The 24,831-nt window shown below is 39.1% G+C and overlaps 2 protein-coding genes and 1 long non-coding RNA gene across 5 annotated transcripts; 1 reads left to right on the top strand and 2 right to left on the bottom strand.

Moving 5' to 3' along the window:
- Positions 1-1,632: 1,632 nt before the first annotated feature.
- Positions 1,633-8,818, bottom strand: THAP5 (THAP domain containing 5). 2 transcript variants are annotated; one of them, XM_039726745.1, is made up of 3 exons: positions 8,710-8,818; positions 5,213-5,402; positions 1,633-4,571 (listed from the first exon to the last, which is right to left on the bottom strand). In XM_039726745.1, the coding sequence occupies exons 1-3, from the start codon at positions 8,790-8,792 to the stop codon at positions 3,636-3,638; spliced, it is 1,209 nt and encodes a 402-aa protein (XP_039582679.1). In that variant the 5' UTR covers positions 8,793-8,818; the 3' UTR covers positions 1,633-3,635. The 2 variants fall into 2 exon arrangements, with proteins under 2 accessions (XP_039582679.1, XP_039582680.1); XM_039726746.1 differs by having other exon boundaries at positions 8,679-8,810.
- DNAJB9 (DnaJ heat shock protein family (Hsp40) member B9) lies at positions 8,818-18,096 on the top strand. 2 transcript variants are annotated; one of them, XM_039726748.1, is made up of 3 exons: positions 8,818-8,850; positions 12,450-12,677; positions 14,615-18,096. In XM_039726748.1, exons 2-3 carry the CDS (start codon positions 12,461-12,463, stop codon positions 15,043-15,045), a joined length of 648 nt encoding a protein of 215 aa, XP_039582682.1. In that variant the 5' UTR covers positions 8,818-8,850; positions 12,450-12,460; the 3' UTR covers positions 15,046-18,096. The 2 variants fall into 2 exon arrangements, with proteins under 2 accessions (XP_039582682.1, XP_039582683.1); XM_039726749.1 differs by lacking the exon at positions 8,818-8,850 and adding an exon at positions 9,636-9,759.
- A 4,528-nt stretch (positions 18,097-22,624) lies between these two features.
- On the bottom strand, positions 22,625-24,059 carry LOC120510804. The gene is made up of 3 exons (XR_005629594.1): positions 23,951-24,059; positions 23,150-23,194; positions 22,625-22,860 (listed from the first exon to the last, which is right to left on the bottom strand). It is a non-coding gene; the product is annotated as an uncharacterized LOC120510804 (long non-coding RNA).
- Positions 24,060-24,831: the final 772 nt, after the last annotated feature.

Genomic DNA, 24,831 nt, shown 5'->3' with positions numbered 1-24,831 from the left:
AATAGATCAAAGACATTGAATGAGAGATCTAGACAGACTTCTAAGGAATGCTGGTGATGCATGCAAGAGTGCGGTCAGTATTTGCACTTCTGATGCAAGAAAGCACAAAAGAGAAACTGTGGACAGCTGTTAGTCTGAGAGGAATAAAAAATCCCCTGTAGCTGTTCCTGCATTCTGAATGAGAGATAAATTTCACAGCATGAGAGTGATAAATTCAGAAGATGGAAAATCATGGAAAATGAGCACCAGTTTATTCCAGATGGAATGCCTTGTAGGCATTACCTACTTCTTGAGGGTAAATTTAATAAAACTGGTGGAATTTAAATAAAGAGCCAGGAGAAAGCAAAAGCCAAATTTCTATAGTAGTCATTGTACAGTGGAAAAGAAAGAGCTGAACAATTCAACAGGTGCCTTAAGAAAACAGATTGCATCTGTCGAAGTAACTAATTGAAGAAATAGTTACTTCAGTGGAAGTGGAAAGATTTTTTTAAAAATTTATGTAAATCAAAATTTATTGGAAAGATAAACATGCACATTTGACTTGGATCAAGATAAGCCCAATACATTACAAAAGGAATGATGAAGATTCAGTGCACTACTCAGATGCAGGGCTCCAACTGTACAGAAGCAGTTTCCACTGGATTTTAAGGAGTAATATATAGCACAAGTGCCCATAAATCTTACTGAAATAAAATTGTGTGTGTGCCAGGCTTAATGACTGGGGGACACTGAAATGGCACTGCACATGTAGCATCTAATTCAGAGAGTTTGTTGATTCTCAATATGCTATTTCTCCTCACTTGCAATAATTATCCCAGTAATTCAGGGTTAGTGTATAACTGAAGCAAAGGACCCAGACATACCTTCCTGTCAGCAGCAACAGCCAACTGTAATGCTGAATATTTTTAAATTAATATATCCACCCTGGGCCCATTGGTCCTAAACACATTCGGAAGGAAAATTTGTAAACCTGGCGAGAGGCCTGTCAAGTAACTGAGTTTTTCTGCTATAATCTAGGACTGAGACAAAGTTCATTTCTCCAGAGCAGCCCTCACAGTGCTGTGCTGTGCACTGGTAGCTAGAAAGGCACTGGTAACACACCAGTGTTTTGGCTGCAGCTGAGCAGAGCTGGCACAGCATCAGCACAGTCTCCCCAGCTTCCTGGCCAGGGGTGGGCAGGATCCCAGGACAGCTGACCCAAGTAGTCCAAAGGGATATTCCATGCCATATGGTGTCAGCTCACATATAAAAGCTAAGGCAAGGAAGAGGAAGGGGGGAATTGGTTATTTACAGTATTTGCCTTTTGGAGCAATCCCTATGCGTGCTGAAGCGCAGCTTCCTGGGAAGCGGCTGAATGTCACTGCCAGTGAAATAGTGAATTAACCCTTCTTTTTCTCTTTCTTTGCTTGTGTATGTGGAAATTTTTGCTTTTGCTTTAGTAAACTACCTTATCTCAACCTATGAGTTGCTTTCCATCTTGTTTTCTCTCCCTTGTCCAGCTGGAAGGAGAGAGATAGAACAGCTTGGTAGGCACCTGGCATCCAGCCAAAGTCAACCCAAGAAATTCCATAAAAGAAAGAGAAATTGAGCATTTTGGGTTTTCCCCATGTTTAAAGAAATCTATGCCACAAACAATATTCTTAATTTTAATACTGTAAGTCTTAGTAAAAGCAAAAATGTATCAGCAATGCAAATCCCATGTTAAACCTCACAAATTTTGGAGGGAATAGAACTTTGCTAAGACAAAAGCTTATGGTGTTGCTATTCTTTTGCCATGTCTGAGTTCTCACTGCCATTCAAGGACTACTGTAAACTTTTGAAATGGGTTGTCAGTCTTAAAATATACAGCATCAGCAAAGGATTTGTAGTACATTCATGCGACTTCTAAAATTGCCAAATCATTTAGCAATTTCATATAGCATTTTGTAATAACTTTTAAAGATCTCTTACTTTGTAAAACATTACAAAATGTGCAGTTCAGAGAGGCCACCTGGACAATGCTCCCAAGACAGGATCAGATATGGCAGCAATGTTTCTACAGTATACATAACAGCCCTTGTGATTTCATAACAGACAAGGCAGAACAGGAATGTTCTCTTGTTCCAGGGAGGGCAAAATGAGTGAGTCAGAGACATGGTAAATAACTCACCATATTGTAAGTGACCTTTGTCCTTTAGCAATTTTACCAAGCACAGCCTGTGCTTCAAGTCTGAAAGAAGTTAACAAGTTGCAGGACAAAGCAAGCCTAATCCAGTGATTACTAATGCAGACTAACCTCCTACAGCACTGTGCTTGAGCAACCCAACTTCTGCCCTTTAGGATGTTTCAAGTCTCAAACATTTTGAAATTGGAACTTATTTTCTAGTTGGAGGCTGGCTTTGTAGCCAGTGTAAACTGATTCTCAATTCCTTATGAAAAGATTAAAAGAACAGCTTAGAAAGCATGTACAAGACTTTTCTAAATAACATTGAAAAGGAACCCATCTGCTTCAATCCTAGACTGAACTTGTGGTGGTGGGGATGAACCATTTCGAATAATGAAAAACACATTCTCAAGCAATCTAATGGTTGTGGAATATAATACACTAGAAAAGTTCAGCCGGAAGGGGTGTGACAAGGATCACCTAGCACAGCCATGATGTCAAGTCAGGAATCAGAAGATCTAGGACTTTTTCACTGTACTGGAGCATACAGCAAGGCACTCTGACAGAATAAGGAGAAAGTATTTAAGCAAATTAATTTTCCTTGAAATGAATTATAGTATGTGTTTACTATAGTGATAACCCATGCATTAGAAATAGTTAATAAAATCAGGAAAAGGGAGTAAATTTCTCGTTTTGTAATTCTGTTTCTTGCAAAGTAAAATTCTGGTACTTTCACTAGCAACCTGCTCTGCAGAACAGTTTCCTTCGGTGTATTATTAAGGGTATATGCATTGCCAAGCTGTATGCTGTAACAGAATCAATGCAGACAGCATTCACTAAATAGAGCTTGCCCTTTTACTAACTAGCAAATACATCTGTGATTAAGATTGCTTTCCACTTGAGCTGAATCATAACAAAAAAAATTAAAAATGAGATGTGCGCCTGTCCACTGGAACCATATTCTTATGAGAATTTTTGTTTCTAGAAACAAAATAAACACCCTTTATGCAGAAACAATTTTAATAAGATCAAAGTGTACAAAAAACTATCAGAACAAATGTTAGGTGAGCAGGAAACTGAAGAGCAATTTTGACCTCACTGGACAATGCATATATGTAGGTATATATGCTATCATATATGCTTCATCCTATATGCTTATTCTGTCCATTCTACTGCTGTCCCCAGCGCAGGCATTGCATGTTTCAGAGAAGCCTGCAGCTAAGAAAGGGTTAAATTATCTTTTACTGTCTTGATTCACATATTTAAGAAAATTCGCCCAATTCAGGTTTTTTTTTTTTAAATTTTACCTGCCTGTCATGTTTTATAGACAACATTCTACCACTTAGCTTTGTTTGATGTTACATTTTAAAGAATGCTATTCACATGATTTTCATTAGATGTTTAAAACACCACAACTGGAAAAAAGTTAATTTGTCCAAAAGTACAGTCAAAGAGGTTAAAAAGATATTCGAGAACCATCAACTGAAAGCCTTTACTGTATCATAGTCACTTCAAGTGTTGTAAAGTAGTTTTCTACCAACTTGAGCTTTTCTTCAGAAAGCAGGTTTTCTTGCTTCAATTGTCTAATAAGAGCTTCCAAGGACCTGAGTCTTCCCAAAGTTTTTACCTCTTGCATTTCAAGTAAAGTTACCTTAGAGTGGAGTTTTGAAATTTTTTTCCAAAGGTGATCTCTGTCTATGTCTTGTCTGCAGTATGAATGCTCAGTCTGCAGTATTTCATTTCCGTCATGTTCAATCACTTCTGTCTCCTCTATGTCAAGAAACTCTTCCTTAACAGGCAGGAAAGAAGTATTTACTCTTTCAGGCTCTTCTGGACTCTCAGCTGGCATTATAATAGCAATTACAGACTCTTCACTTCCACTGAACTGTTCAATAGTTTGTGTGAGTGTACTCAGTAAAACCGCATCTTCACTTGTCTGCGCTTCACCAGAACAGACCACGTGAGGGACAGAATTTTCAACTGCATAGTCAGTAACCGACCCTAAAGCACTGTTCAGTTTCAGAGATGAATTCAAGTACTCAGGGTCTGTAAATTGCAGGACTGTAGCTGTACAACCTCCTGAATCCTCTACAGAAGTATGAACACTGGTAGCCTCCACGCTCTGGACTGCTGCTGTCATTAGAATAGGATTAGGCTGATGCACGTACTGCTTAGATGAACTAGCAAGAACGGCACTGTCTGCCTGGAAGCCACCTTCATATGGAAACTGCAGGTTTTGAATTTGCAAAGGTTCACTCAGTGCAGTTGAGTAAACCACTTCTGCTTTTTCCTCTACATTTCGTGCAATTACAGAATTCTTTGGTGTACAAAGTTCAAGTGGTACAGATACTTTCTCTGACACAACATTTGTTTCTTCTTGGTCTTTTTTCTGTACCTGCTGCGAACTGTTCTGAGAAGAATCTTTTTCCTGGAGGAGGAAAAAAAAAAAAAAGAAAATCACCACCTTGTAACAAGAAAATCACTGAGCATTAAAAAATTACGCAGATATCATTTCATAGCATGGTATTGCAAAAGGACTAACTTAGATGAGCACGGTTTAAAAATTACATCAGAGGCCCAAGAATTCATGTAAGTATCTTTCACAACTTTGCTTCAGGTCCTACATGTTAAAATACTATTTTAAAAGCTCTAAAAGCAATAATAGTGTTTGGGTTTTTAGTTTTCTTTTTTTTTTTCTTACTGTGTTTTGGGGTTTTTTATTTGTTTTACTGTGGGTTTTTTCCAAACTCTAGGGAATTTGGACTGTTTTACACATGATGCAGTAATTATTCTCATAAGAAATTTAACATTTTCTATAGTAAATGCTTCTGTAATCTCCAGTTAAGAAAAGATATTGAACCTCCAATCAAACTAGGGGAAGTTGTTCTTCCTTTACATTATGGAATCGCATACCTGTTTTTTGTCAGTCCTGCTGACAAATTGTATTGATGGACAGGAATTCTATTTTTTAAATAAAATATGATGATCTGACAGATTAGAAAATCTGTATTACATCAATAGTTGGTTAGCTTCATACCACAAAACAAAAAAAGGATAGAAATAGATTACCTCATCATCTGAGGAAGAGAAAATAGTTGGCACAGCAGTATTTTTCAAGTACCGTATCCCCCACCGCACATCCAGGGAATCGGGGGTAAAGTGGTCACTGCAGAGGAGCTGGTGCTTACTTGGAGTCCATGAATCTCGCTTCATATTCCGCAACCATTTCTCAAGTCTCTCTTTATCATGAAGTGGGAATCTTTTTAAAGCAGTTGAAAAGACAAACAAGAAAATATACAAAACCCCCTGTTATTGTTGTCTATCTTTGTTTTAAATAAGAATATCTCATTGTTACTTAGAAGGTAGGCTTCCTTTAGAAAAGATTATAATAACATTTTTTTCAAAAATTTTAGCTATTAAATGCTAATTTGGATGTTATGTACACGTTAATCCAACCACGAGACAGATTGTTTCTAGTTATGATTTCTACTAGCCAAGGGTTTCAGAATCCATGGCCAAGATGTTTCGAAAGGTTTGATCCTAACACTTGCTCAGAAATCAGTTCTGCTGAAGGGAGATCAAATACTGAGACATAATTTAAAGAAAGTTAAGACTAGTCCTCATTTTATTAATAGTATTTCTGGGCTTATTTTTCTTTCTAGACACAACTAGTATTTTCTGTTTAACAGAGTACCTCCTAATACATGCCCTCTTTGGATTGTCAGATAATTTGGCAATGTGAGTATTTCCAATACAGGTTTTAAATTTTGTTCAAAAAGTAAATGCATGCAGATGCAAAGCACTTCTATATTTTGTGTTTCAGCAATTAAACTTTCTCACAGCATTAGGAGCCCACATCATATTTTATCATTTAGAATTAACTTTTCAATTATCTAACCTACCTGAAAAAGTAAATGATGAGTATACACCCTCATAGAAAAAAAAATTGACTTAAAAAATACATGCAAATGGTCAGACATCAGAATGAGAACTAAGTGAAAAAGAAAGTGTATGACGATATGTAATTTACTTAATGACAGGTAATACACAAATGAAAGGCAAATTAAAGGCTTATTATGATGCATGCACAGTCAAGAAGTGATGGTAACAGGAACATTCAGACCACTCTTGTCTCTCACCTCTTCTCAGTCAGGTATCAGGGTATTTGAAATGTACTTCTATGTTTCCCTGGTGCATAGCAATTTTACTTTAGCATATAACCACATATGATACATAAACCATAAGTTGAATTCTGAGCACTGTTAAGTGACTACTGTTCAGAAAACAATATCCCTGAGAATCATGAGCAACAATAATTCCAAAGGAAAAATCTCAGCTTTTGTGATGCACCCTCAAATCCCTGAAGCTGCAGGTTTCCTCCAAAAGCCACACATAGCAGCAGACTCATACACAGGCCCTGTGCTCCAAAACTGCAAACTCTGGTGATTCTGAGAGAAAGACACAGCATAAAGGTGCATGTCCTTACCCCTTCCCCAACCTTTTGAATTTGCTGCTATGTAAGTCTTCAAATTACCAAGGAAACAGAGCAGGCATTTGATGCATCCAGCTCTGCGTATCTGCAGGGATGCAAGGAATAACGCGAGGAATAATGCAAGGAATAAGAACACAGTAACTGGTGAAGGACAAGTTAGAGGTTTCAGGCTTTTCAAATCCTGTCTGCTTCCATCATGTGCACCCAGTAGCAGCATTACATGTGTGACAGAGCGTGCTCCTTGGTAACACAGCTTAGCCTGGCTGTTACTGTAGAGGCCCAAAAAAGTCTCTCAGGAAGACGATGGCTTCCTTTCACTGAGGGTCATGTCACAACTCTCTCTCTCCAAGAAGGTCTTGAGAACACTTGCTCCCACTGCAGTTACCCTCACAACACAACACCCACTGCTCTACCCACACTCAACGAGCTTCAGATAGAAAACATAACAATCTGTAGCAAGATAAGGGTCTGACAGTGAAAGTTATTATTTTAGCTTAAAGGCAACTTTGCTAAAACCTGCTCATGCTTCAATAATTCCTCACCAATCAACAGAATGTAGCGTAAACAAGACACAAAAAAAAGGGGAAATGGAAAGAGGAAATGGACAGAATTTATTTAGCAGCTGCCATCACTACACAAGTCAAAGAAGTGAAGAAATAAAACAAGGGCAGTTAGGCCAGTTGAGACTAGGTGCCAAAAGATTTGGAAGGGGCTCAGACCCCGAACACAGCGCAGCAGAGGACTTCTTTGGTGGTGGTAAGAAGAAAGGGAATAAAACTTGCAATTCATGTCAGCAGTAGTCACTAATATAAGGCAAGAGAAATCAATACATCAACTCTCAGCACCCCTTCTACAGGAGAATGAAACTCAGAATGGAGCACAACTCAAGGGCTAGATAAACCAGCTAAGATTTGGCAATCATCTCCATACTGATGCCATACATTTGAATATAGACATGTCTCAGTGCTCAAAATTCTTTTGATTATCCATATGACACTCACACTCTCTAAGGCATAAGGAAAAAGAAATAATTTTCCTTGTTGTTTTATGATGCATTCCATATTAGAAATGTGCCAGGGAAATAAGCTTTCCTTCAACCTAAAATAAAATTTCTTTCAAAGAAGTCTTCCTGTAGGTCTTCCTACACAGCCCTCCTGCTCTTGGAATAATTATGACTAATCAGAAACTGAAACAAAACCTAGTTGGAGGTATAAATTTTACCATAACCAGATTTTGAGGCTAATTGTGAAATTTATTTTTCAATTTTTAATTAAGTTGCTTCTGTTGACAAACAGTTTTGTACTATTCATATTTATTCATATTATTATATTTAGCTACCAGCACTATGCCTCTCTCAGGACTGTGAAGTACTGTTTACAACTCAGCATCCTGGGGAGCGACAGCCACATAACCACAACAGGGCAGAGGTCCCTGCAGGCCTGGGACGGCGATGCTCCGTGCAGAGTCTGCACGGCACAACGCAGCCACCACAAGCTGGTTTTTGGCAACCGAGGTAGCCAAGTTCCAGCCAACTCAGCTGCTTCCAAACAGCCAGCAATGCCTCTGTTCACAGTGCAGGTAAGGTAATAATTCTAGCGGCAAAGATTATTTTAAGTAATCATTTTATGTTTACTTGCTTACTCTTCCGGGCCCTTCACCTGGCATGTAAACCGCCATACACAAGACATTTCACCATCAAGCCAAAGCCTCCCCTACTGCCTGTCCTATCGCTTCCATAGAGGCAGCAGCCAAACAGAGTCAGAAGTGCAACTGTTATTTTTTAGTCCAATCTCCTTGCTCTTCACTTCACGGGCCCTCTGCACCTATTCCAGAGCGCTGCCGTGTCACCGCTCCCTCCCCAAGTTCCGTCTGTCTGTGTGCTACAGCTGTCCGCTCTTTATTCCCTACACCTTCCCTTCCCTCGGGGGGTCAGCGTCGTTTCCCCCCAGGCTCCCGGGAGCAGCCGGGGCTCCAAGGCGACCGCCAGCGTGCTCCACCCGCGGCACTGTCTTTCGGCCACTACCACCCCCGGCCAGCGCTCACCCAGACCCTGCCCCGCTCCGCGGCCACTCACGGGTAGAAGCTGAGCTTGCGTTGGTCCTTGGCGCTCTGGCCGCCGCGGTTCTTGCAGCGGGTGGCGGCGCAGTACCGCGGCATGGCGGCACCGCGGGCCGGGGAAGTCAGGCAGGCGGCGGACAAGGGCCGCGGCCGCCGGGTGAGGGCTCCGAGAAACTGGAAGGTTGCTGAAGTGGGTGGAGTGAAGGCGAGCGCGAAGGGGTCGGGAGGGGGGCGCTGGGAAGCTTGGGGCAGCGTGGGAACCTAGGCGGGGGAGCGGAGAGAGGGGACACTGGGGCTCGGTGCGGAGCATTAATTTGGAATTTGGGCCTCTCCGGGCCGCGCTGCGGTGGTGTTTCCCAGCCTGGCTGCATTGGAGGGGGGACAGCAGTGGCTGTTAGCGGCTGCCCAGCTCTGGCCTGGCCCCGCCCGGTGGTGCGGTCCGGCTCCAGAGAGGTCTTGAGGGGTCTGGTAGTAGGGTGATGCCAGGTTGATTCCTTCGTTTCCCTGTGCTCCAGGGCAAGATTCAAGAACCTTCTTCTGTATTTGCTTTTGAGTCAGTGTAGGAGAGGCCAAGACAAGTACAAGCCCCTCCGTTTGGCAGACTTGCCTGTAGCTGCTTGAGGACTGGAACACTTGCTTACTCATCAGATTAGTCGTGGTAGGAGAACCGAGAAGACCTTGGAGACTTTATTACTATTAGTAAATTGCTTGCAGAAATAATTACAGGACGTGAGCATTCCACAGGTTGTTGTATAGCAATTCTGTAATGAAAGCAGTAGCAGAGCACTAGTGATGCACTGTGTTCTCTGAGTATGTGAGACTTTGAATGTAAGCATTTATCCAAGATTTTGGTTAATTACTTTCAAAGAACGATGGAATAGGGCATTTGTGTTGCAAGGATTAGCTTCTTTTCTAAATCTGACAGGTTTTATTCTAGGTACATCATCCTCAAACATTGCTTCATTGTGCGGGTGTTGGTAAATGTTGATAAACTAATGAAGAACTGATTGTTATTGCCTCTGCAGTACTTTGGATAAACATTAGATAGTGCACTTCTTATACAAAGGTGAGCAGTAGTTGAGATCTGTACCTGCTCACCCAAGAGAATTAAATAGTTATTATGTGGCGTAAGGTCTCTTACTTCATTGACATATGTACCTAAATTAAGTATATAGATAATTATTAGAAGAGCTCATTAATGCATGAGCTTAATGCGTACAGAGTTTATTGAATTCTGGAATGGTTTAAGTAGCTGCAGTGTATGATCTGGAAAGTGCAACTTATATATCCCTTTTTGATTGACAAACAGAGGGTGAAGAGACAAGCAAAAAAAAGTATTTAAGAGACTTTCTTTTGAAAAGGGTTGTAAAAATAGCTTGGAATGGCAAGGCTGAAGTAGTTGGCAGTAGCAACGCTAAGATACTGATAGCATATAAAACAGGTGTTTTCTAAAAAGTAAATCCAATAAATGACAGTATCTAAATATAAGACTTGCTCTCTCTGATAACCCTGTGAAGTTTAAAATGCTGCTTATACTGGAGTTTTATTTGTATTTGGTTTTTATTTACATCTTAAATTTGATTTTGATTTGTTCAAGGGCAGCATTAAATCTGTGTTTGCTAGTTTAAAAAATTGTGAAACTTAAGTCCCGTTTTTTTACTATGCTTTAGAAATCAAATATAGCACAGAACTCCTAAGGTAAAGAACTGTAGAAAAAGAAAAATTCAGGTGTACTTTGTTATCAAAAATAGTACAAGTTGAGATGATGAGCCAGAGCAGAAGACCTGAAGGACTAACTTGATGATCTCTGGCTCTCATGACTTATGAAAGAGAGTTTTGCTCTTAATGGAGGACATGAACTGTTCCTTTTAGCTCTTCTCAGTGTTCAGGAGTAGAAGCAGGATGGTTGACCTTAAGAGAGTGCAGCAGGTGATTTTGCAAGCATGATGCATGTGTGGGTTAATGAAGTAAGTTAAAACAATCATATGTGTGAGATGAACACATAAGTCTGCATCTATAAAGCACAAACAGGAAGAAAGCCCTAAAAGCATGGAAGAAGGTACATGTGTGTAGTTCTTAGTGCCCAAGCAGTAAAATATCAGGTTAGTTAAGTGGTGAGAGAAGATATGTAGGAGAACTTGGTACTAAAAATATGTCTGATATTGTGCATGGAGAATACTGGAAAGAACTATCCATTTGGTATCTAAGTACACTGATCAAAATACAATTTGTTTCAACTGCTTCCCCTTAACACTTGATATCATCCAGGCTGCTGGCCAAATAAATGCTTAAGAGGGCATGGGTAGATTAATCTTGCAGGCCTTTTGGTCTTGTCTCACAGCATTCATTTTAGCCCTCTGACTTGCCTATTAGAAATGGTATTCTTTTTTCCAGTTTTGGTTCTTTTTAATTTTGTTTAGAGGAAATTCACTTGCACATAAATGTTTAATTTTCATATGTATCAGATATTCAAAGGTTTTGAATTCTGGCTGGCAAAAACTGCTGGCTAGCAAAAGTGTTCTGACTTTAATGGTGCTCAGACTGTAAGTTTGTTTATTCACCTTTGAGGAAAGTAGCACCAACCGTCTCTGAGTTGTTCTTACATTACATTTAAATCAGTGTAATCTGGTGGGGGGACATTTTACATCTGGAATGTTGTACAGGGTCTTGTTGTACTCCTTCTGGTCAAGTGTCAGCCAGCATTCTGTCTTTGAGCATTTGCCTTTCTGCACTCTGTTTTAAATATAATATGCAAAGGCATGTTATCTGTTCTCACCTTCTAGTAGGAACAGCTCACTCTGTCCTTTATGAAAATCATGAGATCTCATGTGGCTATGTGGAACTGCTTAAGCCATTGATATATGCCACAATTTCCCCCTAAGTTCTCATATATTTGTTTCAAAATATATTTTTGACAGATGAGTTGCTGAAAAAAATTACAGCTTTTAATTATTGTTGAAGCTATTTGTCATGTATAAAAGACTTTTTTTTGCCTTTAGTTCTAACACTGAGGGTTTCATATGTAAACCTTTTTATGCAGTGATATTTATCAGATGAATTTTTTAATATCAAAGATATGGTAGGTGTTGTCCTTTATAAAGCAATCTGATATGCAGATGAGCTAAGTCAGCCTGTTGTTAAATAGAGGAAAGTGTGCTTTACTTGGCTGAACTCTGGAAATGAATGATCTGCTCTTTATCATGTTCACCTTAGGGGGGTGAAACAAACTGAACCGGAGCATGAGTGTCAGCCTTGTCTTCCTGCACCTCACGGTCACCTCTAGGCCAGTTGTATTTTCATGCTCCTGTTGTTGCACCAGCTAATTGGTGACTCGGTCTTCCAGTAGGGTCAGGTTTTGCAGCCTCTGCTTAATTTAGGGGTACTCTGTTTGTAGTCCTAGAACTCAAGATTAATGGAAAGCTAGTTCAGGTATGGCAGTGTGAAATGTTAGATGCAATGGAATGGGCTGTGTATTTACTTTTGCAACTTTGTATGACAATGATCCGTTAAGTGTAAAACAAAGACGGACACTAAAGTGGTTAGCATATGAAATGTCACTTTGCAGTATTTTCACTTAGGTATTCTGTGCATATGAAAACAGCGTGATAGAGTTTGACAGGTGTAAACAGTGTGCTTACAAGTCTGCCATTGACTCCTGTACCATGCTGGTCTTCCTCTGCCAGCCTACAGCTGTAACTAAGTTGTTGTGGAATGTAAAATAACTTGTTCTTCGTGTATATTTCCTTTTGTTTTTAGGAACTGGAGAAATGGCTACTACACAATCTGTCTTCACATTTGCTCTCTGCATTTTAATGATAACAGAATTAATACTGGCTACAGAGAGCTATTATGATATCTTAGGAGTTCCAAAAAATGCATCTGACCGCCAGATTAAGAAGGCATTTCACAAGCTGGCTATGAAATACCACCCAGACAAAAATAAGAGTCCTGGAGCAGAAGCAAAATTTAGAGAAATTGCTGAAGGTAATATACACTGTGTTTGGTCATAATTTGATATGTGTCTTACATCTATAAACTATGTGCATTTTGTTTTAACTGAATAAGAGGCATAAAGGGTTTTTTTTTCTGAATCCCACTTAAGTACTGCATCAAAATCTGAGTTGTTTCTGTGTTCTTGCAATAGGAAGGCCTTTTACACAGTTTATGCATTTCTGCTTAGTAGGCTTTTGGCGTATTCTCACAAAAAATACTTAGTAGTAGAACAGCTTTAGGCCTAGGAGGTTAATTTTTACTTTTTCATCTTTTTCATAAGATCTGGCTCAGGATTACTACCAGGGCTTCAGGAGGGCCTAACAGCAACCTTGCAGTTACCATGGGGAGATTATTAGAAAACATGCAGCAGGTGCTTCAGTGGGTCATGGTGGAAATGCAGTAGACAACAGGAGCAAGAGGTTCAAGTGGTTATAGGGAAAAACTTTTTCACCTTGAGGATAATGGTTGGATTTGAGGATCTCGGAGTTCTTTTCCAGTCTTAACAATTCTGGTCTACAGGCCAGTGTTAGAGCAGATTACCTAGAGAGGTTGTACAGTCTCCAATTTGGACACTTTTCAGGAATGACTGGGTAAAGTGATGGCAAACTTAGTCTGATCTCGTGACTGACCCTGCTTTGAGCAGGAGGTTAGAGTAGAGACTGAGGTCACGTCTAACTTGAACTACCTCTGATCCTACAAATATAACACTTATAAGTATTGTCTGGTAAAATTGTGCAAGTGCATAATCAAGAACAGAAAGACTTGCTGAAAAATAAGGTATACCTGCTTCTATTCCCTGTAGACCCATGTATAACATCCATCTATTTGTGTAGTTCTCTTAACTAAGCTAAATGGGATTTCTGGCATTTACCTTGTCTGCAGAAGAGTTCTTTTGAAAGAAAAGTAATGAGTAATATAATGAAAGAGTGACAAGCCTCATTAGATACTACTGTTGTTAGCACCTACTACAGGAGAAGTAGGAACTCTTAAATGTTGAATTATATAGAATAATTGCAAATCTTTGACAGGTAAGAAAATGATTTTTTAAAATATTTAGTTATCAGAATGGGTGCATTTTCTAGCAGAGTTTCTGCCTGGGAATACCAGTAGCTGTAGTTCTAAACCAAAGATTGGAGGAAAATCTAATTTTGTTTTGAGTATATCCAGTCACAAAATCTAGATTTATTGCTGAACTTGCAAAAAAAATTGGTAATTGGCACATGGTGAAATTTTCCTTATCTCCTCAGTGTTTGTTGTTGCTTGTAATTGGTGTGGCTAGAATTTGCTGGGTGGCAAGTAGCTTTGCAGATGTTGCCTGTGTTTCTGTGATAGGGAATGCAGCAGATCCTTTGTCTTGTTAGGTAGAGGTCCTAATTTGGTGTGGCTAGAATTTGCTGGGTGGCAAGTAGCTTTGCAGACGTTGTCTGTGTTTCTGTGATAGGAGTGCAGCAGATCCTTTTTCTTGTTAGGTAGAGGTCCTAACTCATCTGTCCTCCTTCAGGATTTCTGATCACCACCTTTCATTGTTATTTTGTTTCAAATCTAAACACTAATATATATTGGTAATTAAACTGTGTTGTATTATGTGTAACCTGTCCTCATAATACAGCTGTTTTTGTTATTCTAAGTAACTATGTAGTTTATTTTGGTTTGCAGAAAGGTAGATAAATTTAGAGCTCTTGATTGGGCTTGACATTGAAAGTCTTGTTTGAAATTTATTTGGTTCAGGAAGAGTGGGCAGAAAGGTAAATAAATTTAGAGCTCTTGATTGGGCTTGACATTGAATGAGAGTCTTGTTTGAAATTTCTTTGGTTCAGGAAGAGTGGTAGAGAAAGCTGCTATTCTTTGTATTTGTGTATGGCTTTCTTTTTTTCTGTTTTGTTAAATGGAAATGAACTGTAACTTTTTTTTTTTTTACCCATAAATAGCATATGAAACATTGTCAGATGAGAATAAACGAAGAGAGTATGATCAGCTTGGCCGTCATGGAGGAAGAGGAAGTAATGGAAGTCCGTTCCATCAGTCATTTAATTTCAACTTTGATGATCTCTTCAAAGACTTTGACCTATTTAGTCAAAACTCGCGGTCAAAAAAGCACTTTGAAAATCACTTCCGAAGTCATCGGGAGGCTCATAACCGGCAAAGACGTTCTTTCCAAGAGTTTTCTTTTGGAGGTGGACTGTTTGATGATGTGTTTGAAAATATGGAAAAGATGTTTTCATTCAGTGACTTTGAAAATGCACACAGACACGCGGTGCGAACTGATGCCAGGTTCCATGGATCCAGCAAGCACTGCAGGACTGTCACTCAGAGACGAGGAAACATGGTTACCACCTACACTGACTGTTCTGGACAATAATGTTTCCTTTCTTCTAAGCTCTTCGTCTTTACTCAACATCTTCATAATCTTTCTTGGTTTTGTGCTAACATGGAAGAAATTCTCTAAACTGTATTTTCTAAAAAACACTTAAACTACTATAAAGAAGTTGTAGATAAAATTAATCTTCAGACTAGAAACAACATGCCGTTGGGAAGTAAATGTGTCAATAACTACTTAGAATGGGAGAGAAATAATCTCATGTGACAGAAAAAATTATATATATTTCAGTTGAGTAAACACTTTCCCTAAATTTGAACACAAGATATATATTGTTCATTTCAGAAATGTAATATAATTTTTTTCTTATAAGTCAGTTCAGGACTGATTTAATTACTGGTGTGTGGATTGAAGCAGAGGAGATACTTTAATTTTGATGTGCTGCTTTTTTTTAATAATTTCTTTCCAAGGTTGCGCTTGCAGTTTTTACCTGATACAGATTTATTGTGCAAGTTACATAATTTACACAAAATAGCAGCAGAAATATAACTTCCCTGGGTCTTTGTTACTCTCTCTAGCATTGCAGAAGTGTTAGTAATACCCTTAGTTTTTGAAGTTGAAAAATAGCAAGGGAATGAAGACTGTGAGTGATGTAGGAATCAGTTTCATTTCTGAATTGGCCTGAAACGATCTTAGGATTTGAATAACCCTTGACTTATTTAGGGGGATATTCATGTATGTAAATTTGTGTGCACACAAAGTTTTTGTTTTGGTTTTTTCACCCCCTCCTTCCACAGTATAAATATCTCTCTGACAAGGTTTGGAAGGGCACACCCAAAACAGTCTTGTTTGATCATTACTATATTACAACATGTGCAATGTACTTTTTATGACTCACTTTATTGAACTAAAATATCCCTCTGAGATCTTAGGAAGTTCAATAAGATAAGCTTGCCTACAGATTTGTGGTGTTCCTGGAAGGGCCTTAGTAAAAGCTACAGTGTTTAGATTGGCAGATTTATTACCTGTCAGCAGGAATTTTTCAGTGTTGTGATTTGAGAGGTAAATTCTTAGCCTAACCACAGAGTAAAACTGAAAATTAGAATCCTTGTATTCATCCAATGCCTTGTGGAGCTGGAAACAGCTAATAAGGACAGTACTACTAATGGGTATTGATTTTAGCACCATGGAAACCCACAAGCAGTGTAAACTACTTAAAACTAAAAAGGAAGAAAAAACCACCAGAAAATGCTGCACATCAAAGCCCTCAAATACTTTAGCTAATGTCAATGAAAAAGTTCTGTTGTATCGTAGTTTAACTAGTAACTTCTGTTTAACTAGTCATACAGGTTCAGTATTGGCTGTCCCTTTAGAACTGGGAAGTAAGAATTTACCTTTCAGGTTGATTGCATGAGCAAAATAAGCATTTTAGGTAGCAGTGTTCTAAATAGGCTTTGAGTTAGAGGTTTAACCCTTTGCTTCTCAGATGGATATTGAAAGCTGCCTATTTGTTAAGGAACTTTAGCCTTCCCCTCAAGTGTATTATCGCTTGTTTTCATTGCCTAATCCTTGGAATGGATTGTTGCGCTATATTAAGTGCTTTTCCTTTTCCATGTTCTTCTTTATTTATTAATAGACTAATACCTCATATATGGTCTTTATTAAAAGCCAGTAATTTGTGCAACATTATCGGAATGTGCAATATTCTTACAGTAAAAAAAGTGCTGGATTGAGTGTGTTTGTTTTTTTCACCTTTTTCTGTGTAAGTAGAGATTTTTGTTTCTGCTGTTTAATTAATATATGATTCAAGCAAAAGTTGTACTTTTCTGTAGATTTCTGCATTTATTTTTTTAACATAATCCTTTAGTCCTGTGCATGAATCAATCTGCCCAATTCATATCATATGGGCATCCAAGTGATCAAATCATTAACTTGAAGTTAGGAATTGCTTTCTCTCGCAAAGATTAAGTATTAAACTTGAGAGTATTTGTGAATGTCCTTTGGTGGGAGGCAACTCTAAAAGTGGGATGCACAGGTAAAATATTAATGCCTTTCTTAGTCAAGGGAATATTTTCTTAATTAAAAAAAAAAAAAAAGGAAATAGTAGAATGAGCAATGCACTTAGGTCCCTTCCTGAACTCTGAATTAAAGGGAATGAAAGCTAAAATGAACACTATCAATTGTAGGAAACACATTTTGGCCCAAAAACTCAAGTAATTTAGGTGACTGTACAATCTTTCAGGCTAAACTTTAAGGTGAAAATAAGGGTACTGGCTGCTTCTAGGCTAGTTTGCCCGCTTTAAGAATGCTCCAAACTTAGTACAAAGTGTACTTGTTTTCCTGATCTCTTTAAAGTGTAAGTATGAAACCGATAAGAAAACCAGTAGTGTTGCTATTTTTATAGCTGATCCACCTTAAAAAAACTTCTGCCTAGTCTATTTTGACTTGATTTCGTATTATTTCTCTTAATTACTTGTCATGGGAAAAAACAACAAAAGCTTTCCATTATTTCTATGGCTTCTCTAAGTCACCTTCTGGTTGTTTTTGTTGATCCAAGGTCAAATCTGCAGAAAGCAGTGTATGGCTGTCCCTGTGGTTTTCTATGATGATTTGCTTTGAATAGGCCTTAGCTGGGGAAATTCGGGCAGGCTTTCCTCAGATAAGAGTCTTCACTTTCATGGCCCTCAGAACACAAGCTTGCAAAACATGTTGTGCTTCTCACTTATTCGGAGCTCTTGCACATTCTTTCCCTATTTATAGTGTTTGCTTCATGGCAGGCTCCAGCGGAAGTCCTGGTATAACCTTATGCCACCCCTGACTTCAGAGTTTCTTAAGTGCCATCTTTAAATCTTATGAAAATACCCAACAAAATCAGTTTTTGTTAGATACGGGTGAGAAATAAAAGCCTGAACAATTTTTTGAAAGTAATTGATGCATATGTAACTTCAAATGATTTAGTTTTTAAAACTACCATCAAAGTGGTTTTTTATGTTTGTTTTCTTCCCATTATACTTTTGAAACACAGTATCTAGTGGAGATAAAAGTACTGTAAAGTTAATTTGAGTGCCACTACATTAAACACATGAAAATTAATGGTGTGGTGTGTCTTTTTTTTTTCAAAATAGAGATGGTAACCAAATTGAAGTGGTTTATGTGGTCTGTTTTGAACATTTTGACCACTGCCTTTTCTCTGAATGAGATGATGGAGTTGACAGGGAGAAGAGAGTGGGGCTGAAAAAAATGTGGTTATTTCACCTGGTATGTATTTTTTTTGAGATGTTTGGAATGGTTTGGAGTTCAGGTATTATGTCGTTAAACAAAGCAGGCAAAAAAGTCTGTGCAAAAGGACTTTTTTTTTTCTGAGAAGCAGGGGCTGTAAGAGCTGAGAGCTTCTGCCTGGATGGAGCTGGTGGGTCGCTGCCTGTGCTCTGCCCTGCTGAGGTGTGTGAGGGCAATGTGGCCAGCACTAGAGGCTTGGAGTGCCACAGGGAGTCTCAGGTTCTGAAGCCAAGGTCAGGTGCTGTTGTGCTGATTCACAAGATTGCTTGAAAGTTCTTGTTTTCTGGGTCAGATCTTTAAAAGGTGGAGGGTGTGAAAATTTTGGGACTTGGTTTGTCTCATCTGGCCATTTCTCCTTAGAATCATCTTCCTTGGAACCCAAGCACTGTCATCTTGATAATGCAAGCCTAGATTTTGGGGACTAAATGTTAGAAACAATGTATGATCTGTGTTATAGTTTTATGGTGAGAAGTGTAGGGGTTTTTAAAAATTATTTGTAAATTGAAAACTTACTAGAAGTATCTGTTTGACTTAAAAGCCATGAGTAGAGTTTTATCAGCTGTGGCACGTATAGGGCTCCTTTCAGAATAAATGCTGTTCAGAGGATTGTTTGGCTCTGGCAGCTGTTGTGGTTGAGCCTGACTGGTCTGCCCTCAGCTAGTGAGTGATTCACACAGCCGTGCTGCTGGTTTTGCTCCTGTGGGCACCTGTTCCTTCAGGAATGGGCAGAGACCAGCCCTGTAGAGGCCACTTAGCAGTTGTGATATCCACTGACTGTCAGTCACTCCTGGTACAGGTCTGAATCAATTCTAGGCTATGGCTGTGCTTCATCCTTGATTCCAGTTCCTTTTTTGAAAAGTTTTTCAAAACAACAAACTTTCACAAAATCAAACAAAAAATTGACACAGTAATTTAAAAAAATACCAAAGCTTAACAAATTTGCTTTGAAGTAATGTACTCCAAAGCTAAATTTGGGGCATGTTACCTATTATGCAGTGACATGGGATTCAACAGCACCTATTTTATGAACTACAGTGGCACTGAAATTAACATTACTGCTTGTGTTCCTGCTGAGGTTGCAGTCACACCAAAAGATGGTGTGGAGATGCTCATGTCCCTAGGGATGGCCGCAGGATTCTGCCAAGACTCTGAGACACTAGATGGAGATGGCAGACTGTCTTGTCCAAGAAGCTCTTCTGGGACAGTCCACCAAAGAATGAATGTGACTCTGGTATTAATATATCTTTTTTGTGTATTTGCATGAAAAAGGAGGGGGTTGTGCTGGGGGTTATCTTGACTTGTGTTGCTGGTCTGTTGAGAATCTGACTTGTGTGTTTCTCTAGGCTGTCAAAAACTGGTGCTCTTCTCAAAGGCATCCATGAGGGGAGAGAGGTGTCTGACACACTTTTGCTCAGCCTGACACCTGATCTCCATGAGCAGCTGGGAATGGGTGCTGACAACTGGCCCGGTGGTGCTGGTGCAGTGGAGCTACTGACCACTGCTGATCACTGATGTTAATATCTGGCTCTGTTACTAGCTGAAATCAGGAACCTGTCTTAGGTGGGCTGTAACATCTCATATATTAAGCTGCAGAATTCAGCCAGAAGCAAAAGCAGAGACTGTTATTGCTACTCCAGATAGTTAGGCTGGATTTAGAGGAAACAGAAGTAGAGTATATTGAATAGTATACATCAAGGGATCCTGAAGCTATACCTGTGTTGATGCCTTATGAAGATTTTTCTAATGCCACATTGAATGTTCTTGTTAAGCACCATTTATTACTAAAATTTTATCTAGATGCAAGAAAGAAAATGAAGTGTTAGTGGTTACTTGTTGGATGTTATTGCCGTTTCTGTTCATCTCCAACTGATGTAGGAAAGATGAAGTGAGCTATCTGGAGGTTACAATAGAGTTTAACCCATTTTACTTTAGGACTTGGAACTTGCAAGATTTTTAGCCTTCAATATGCAGGATTTTAGGTGGTGATCTAAATGACAAGTTGTGTGTTATGGCCACATGGCAGTAGTACCATACCTGTCTATTCTGTGCAGCAATAGGCACTTCAGGGAACTCACATAATAAAGTGGAGCTGAAGTGCCTGTGTGGTAGCAGCGTTTGCCAGACTCCACCTGCCTGAAGCAGGGGAACCCATTGCAGCACAAAAATCATTTATGTTGAGCATGCAGAGCTCCAGCTGAGGAAGAAGGTGCTCTCTGCCCAAATTGCTTAATGAATCCCAACAATTAATTTGATTCAGTCCTTCTGCTTTAATACGTGAATTTTTGCATTGAAAGGTGTTTTAAAATAACATGGATCTTCAGTCTGTCAGGCAGCCAATGCCTGCTTGGGTGGGTGGTTCTTCCACCTCTTGGTAGCTCGAACTTGGAGACAGGTGGGGAGGCAGGGCAGAGGAAGAGCTCAGACTGTTGCTGGGAGCAGAGTGCAGATGTTATCACTTGTGTACAAACAAATTAAATCATTACCTGTGCAGATGGAGCATAAATATAGCTTGCTTCTGCTGGGAGCTGAATGCAGAGTTTGTGGCTTGGTGGTAGAAATGTTATTACTATGAGCAACACATATTGTCTTCACCTCTTACACAGTACTCCCCTCTGGTTTTTTTCTGCTTTTGGTGACTGATGACTCTGCTCCAGTTGCTGTATTTCCCCCATTTGGCAGTGGCTATAGCAGTTATGTTTCTACTTGCTTTGCAAATTTCTATCAATTGACTTTAGTCCATACATACAAAACTTATTTTGCAAATCCAATTTAAATGGGTTTAGGGTTTTTTTTAATAGCACAAACCATTTAATTTCCTCCTGCCTTTTGCATATCCTGTTGAGTTAGCTACATGTGCAGCATGAGGTTTTGTACTGGTTTTCTGGTTTATTCCATCTGTGGGAGGACAAATGATACCTAATTTGGCATAAAGTGAGACAGGTGCTGGCAGATTGTATCTTATTTAAAAGCTGCTGATATAAATTTAATCTAAAAATTTTTGGTAAAAAATATCCCTGGCAGAATAAGTTGGTCTAATCAGCACTTAGCATGATAACCTTGAAGCTTAAAGATGAAATAAACCTGAAACCCTGCCCAACCAAACCCAAAACCAGTACCTTTGTGAGTGTGAAGGTTAACCTGAGCAGGGTAAATATTTTACACAATGTCTTCTGTGTTGAGGGAAACAGAGTTTTTAATAAATGATAAATAAATATCTGTAAGAAGTAATGGAAGGAAGTGGCTGGAGCACTTATAACTCCACAGGTAGATTTATGATTGCTAAAATAAGAAAGATTTATTTCAATTTATGGGTACCTAATGAAATCAACATAGGGCACTCTATGAAGTTATCCCTTTGGCAACTGAGTATTATTTACACTTTCTAAGTACTGTTTTGCATCTGCCCAGATTCTTGCATCAGCTTATGTATCCTTCACTGGCTATGAGAATGCAAGGAGTTATCATGAGTTATTGCTGCTTAGACCCACAGTAGCTTATTGCACACTCATAATTCAGTCACGCGTTTGAGCCCTGACCTGAGTTTCACATAGTTACATAAATAATCTGATATACAGCCATGAGGAGAGGCCAGATTTCTTGACTCCTGACATTGTACTCTTATCATGAAGTTGTTCTGACTATTCAATCAGGTTCTGCTTCCTGAACAAGTGTCAAATTAACAGACTGCTTCAGGTAATGTTTTTGGCTGTGTTACAAAACATGTCCTGTGTATGAAGAGCTTCTATTGAAAATAATGTGGTTTTTTTATGTGTGAACCTTTAATGAAGAAGATAAAGGTAGTTATTTTCATATCTGTGGATTTACAGTAATTTAATTGGTCTAAAATTGGTCCAATTTAATTGGTGTACTAAAAAGAATGTGGATGGAATAAACTGCAAGCTCAAAAAGACTATATTTGAAAACGGTGGATTGTGTCATAAAGAATGGATAAGAATGGAGAATGGGCAATTTGTCACAGAGCATCACAGCTGCCCACTAAGTGGTCTTGATTTTCCAAGGAGAGTGCATTTGAAAGAGGGTATATGACTGCATTATTGCATTTATGTGCTGCAGGACTCCTGTGGATACATATTATTTATGCCTGTATGCAGCATTTCCAGTAGGTGGCTGACTGTCACTTCACACTGACTTAAGTACTGTAAAATAACAGCTGTCACACCTCATGAGACCCACAGTCTATTCCAACAATGTCATAAATCTGTTTACTTGCTGTCCATGAAGCCTAAGAACCACAGAAATGCTACATGGCACAGCAGTACTCTATGAAATAAGCAACAAGCCATCTTTAGTGCATTTTTTTTTAAGGCATGCAATTCTTTTCCAGGCAAACAAATACACAAATTACGCTCAGAAAATATATTAGTCGCTTAACATAGTCTAGAAATACAGGCTTGTTTCTGTTGTACATGCCTAAAGGTTTTACTCCATTTCAAGCTGATATGTACATCCGAGGTGATTCTGACCAGAAAATTGTCGATTTTTTGCTTGTTTTGTTCATTTTTAATAAGCAAATTATTTGACAAGCTGATCTTTCTGTAGATACTGTGTTTCTTCTTCCTGAAACTGTTATAAAGAGCTGCTGAAAGAGGGGAAGAAAGTCACCTCTGAAATTTTGTTGGATTAAAAATGTGAAAAAGAGAAAGGGTGATCACTGTAAGGGTGGTCTCTTCACATTTATTGTAAAAGTAAATTAACAATATCAGTGATTATTTTTACTTCCAGTGAAGCTTGGATGATTAAACAGTGAGGTGGCAAGTGGAGATTGAAGTAGATGAATGTAAGGTGATGTTCGTGGGGTAAGACAAAAATTAATGAGCCTAGATTTGATGATCAGTGTTAGCAAGACCTTGGAGTTGTAGGGCACAGGTCCAGGAAAACATCAGCTCTGGGTCTAGGAGAAAAGAACAAAGCAAACCATATTTTAGGAAGGAGTAACTAATGAAGAGAATGTAGTTATGCCACCATATAAGTCCATGGTTTACCTAACCCTTGACTCTGGCCAGTTCTGATCCCCTAATCTTCAACACACAATGTTAAAACTGGAAGGCATTTGGAATATGGCCACAGGAATAATTAGATGAAAGAATTTGCATGTGAGATTCGACTGAGTAGTTTATCTTCAGCCTTGAGTAGTGGCCATGGGGTGATGCACAGGCCTCGTCAGTGGTAATGAGGTCATGAACAGATTGACTGTTCACAGTCTTTTGGGCTACAAGGACCAGTCAGTTCCAGAAAAAGAAAGAAAGTTGGCAGTTCTTCATACAAGAGGTAGTAGACTTAGAGAATTTGCAAAGAATAGGGTGATGACAAGACTGTGAGAGCGGTTCAGGTTGAAACTGGGCAAATCTTGGAAGAGTTTTCTCTTGGGGTTTAATAAACATATAAATGTCTTCAAGCCCAGGAATTTCCTGAGCAGAAAATATTTGGAGGAGTAGAAGGGAACACCAGCAAATGTGCTTGCCCTGTGCTAACCATCCAAGGGGTTTGCTAATGGAATAGTTGAGGAAAGAGTATTAGACTTGAAGGACCTTTGGTTTGAGCTAGTGCAGTCGTTTCGATGCATTAAGACTCTTAAAATTCCATACTATTTTAACATTTATTAATAATTTTGGGTTTTTTTATACTCACTTTTTTTTAATATACTCACCGTCCATCTTGTTAGTAAGCTGCCTTCTAGCAAGTGTAATTTTACAGGTGCATTCATGCTCAGCTTGATGGGATGTCCTCTGGCAGATACAGCTGTCTATCTTCTGTCACTCTTAATTCTGTTTTAGTACTGTGATTTTTCAGGACAAATTCTGACTGCACACTTAGAGTTATTCATTAATGTTTTTTAGTAGAAGAAAGAACTTTAGTCTTGTTCTCATTTTTTCACCTGTATTGGCAATTTCTTATGACCTAAGATACTGTGCCTGGTCTTTTGACAGCTAGATTGTAAAATCAATGGATAGCTGCAAGTTGCACAATCTGAATTCTATAGATTATGATTAAAGAGAAAAATTAAGGAATTAGATTGGGTTAAAAGAAAGGCAAATATATTTGAATGAACAGCAGAGGAATTTGAGTTCTATTTTCATTATTTTTGGTGGTTTTTTGCACTCTGCTAGAAACACGTATACTCAGGAGTATGGAAAATAGGGAGCACACACAGACACACACACACAGACAGACACAAAGTGCCTTGTGCTGCTGCTTGGTGGCTGTCAGGCCTCCCAGGCACTGTGCACCGCTGTGCTCCGAGTCGCTATCTCTGATGCAGAACTGTAAGCACAGATACAGCCATGCATAGCTGTGAGATATGGGAGTGCTGTCACACCAAAGGGTGTCCTGTCCCCCAGCCATCTGGAATTAGTGATTGTTTTGAAAGAGCAGCAGAGCAATGCTGAACTAAGTTCCCAGAGACACAGATATGTCCTAGTCTGGAAATACTGGAGCAGGGGTGGAGAAATCCCAGCTCCCAGCACAATAATGCCCTGACAGCAAGGATTTCTGATAACACATTGTTTTTCTTCTCAAGTTTCATTTATT

The sequence above is a fragment of the Passer montanus genome, unplaced genomic scaffold (assembly GCF_014805655.1).
Source record: "Passer montanus isolate IOZ18808 unplaced genomic scaffold, ASM1480565v1 scaffold6, whole genome shotgun sequence".
NCBI lineage: Eukaryota > Metazoa > Chordata > Aves > Passeriformes > Passeridae > Passer > Passer montanus.
Note: the sequence above shows the minus strand (reverse complement) of the source record. Positions and strands in the feature narration are given on the sequence as shown.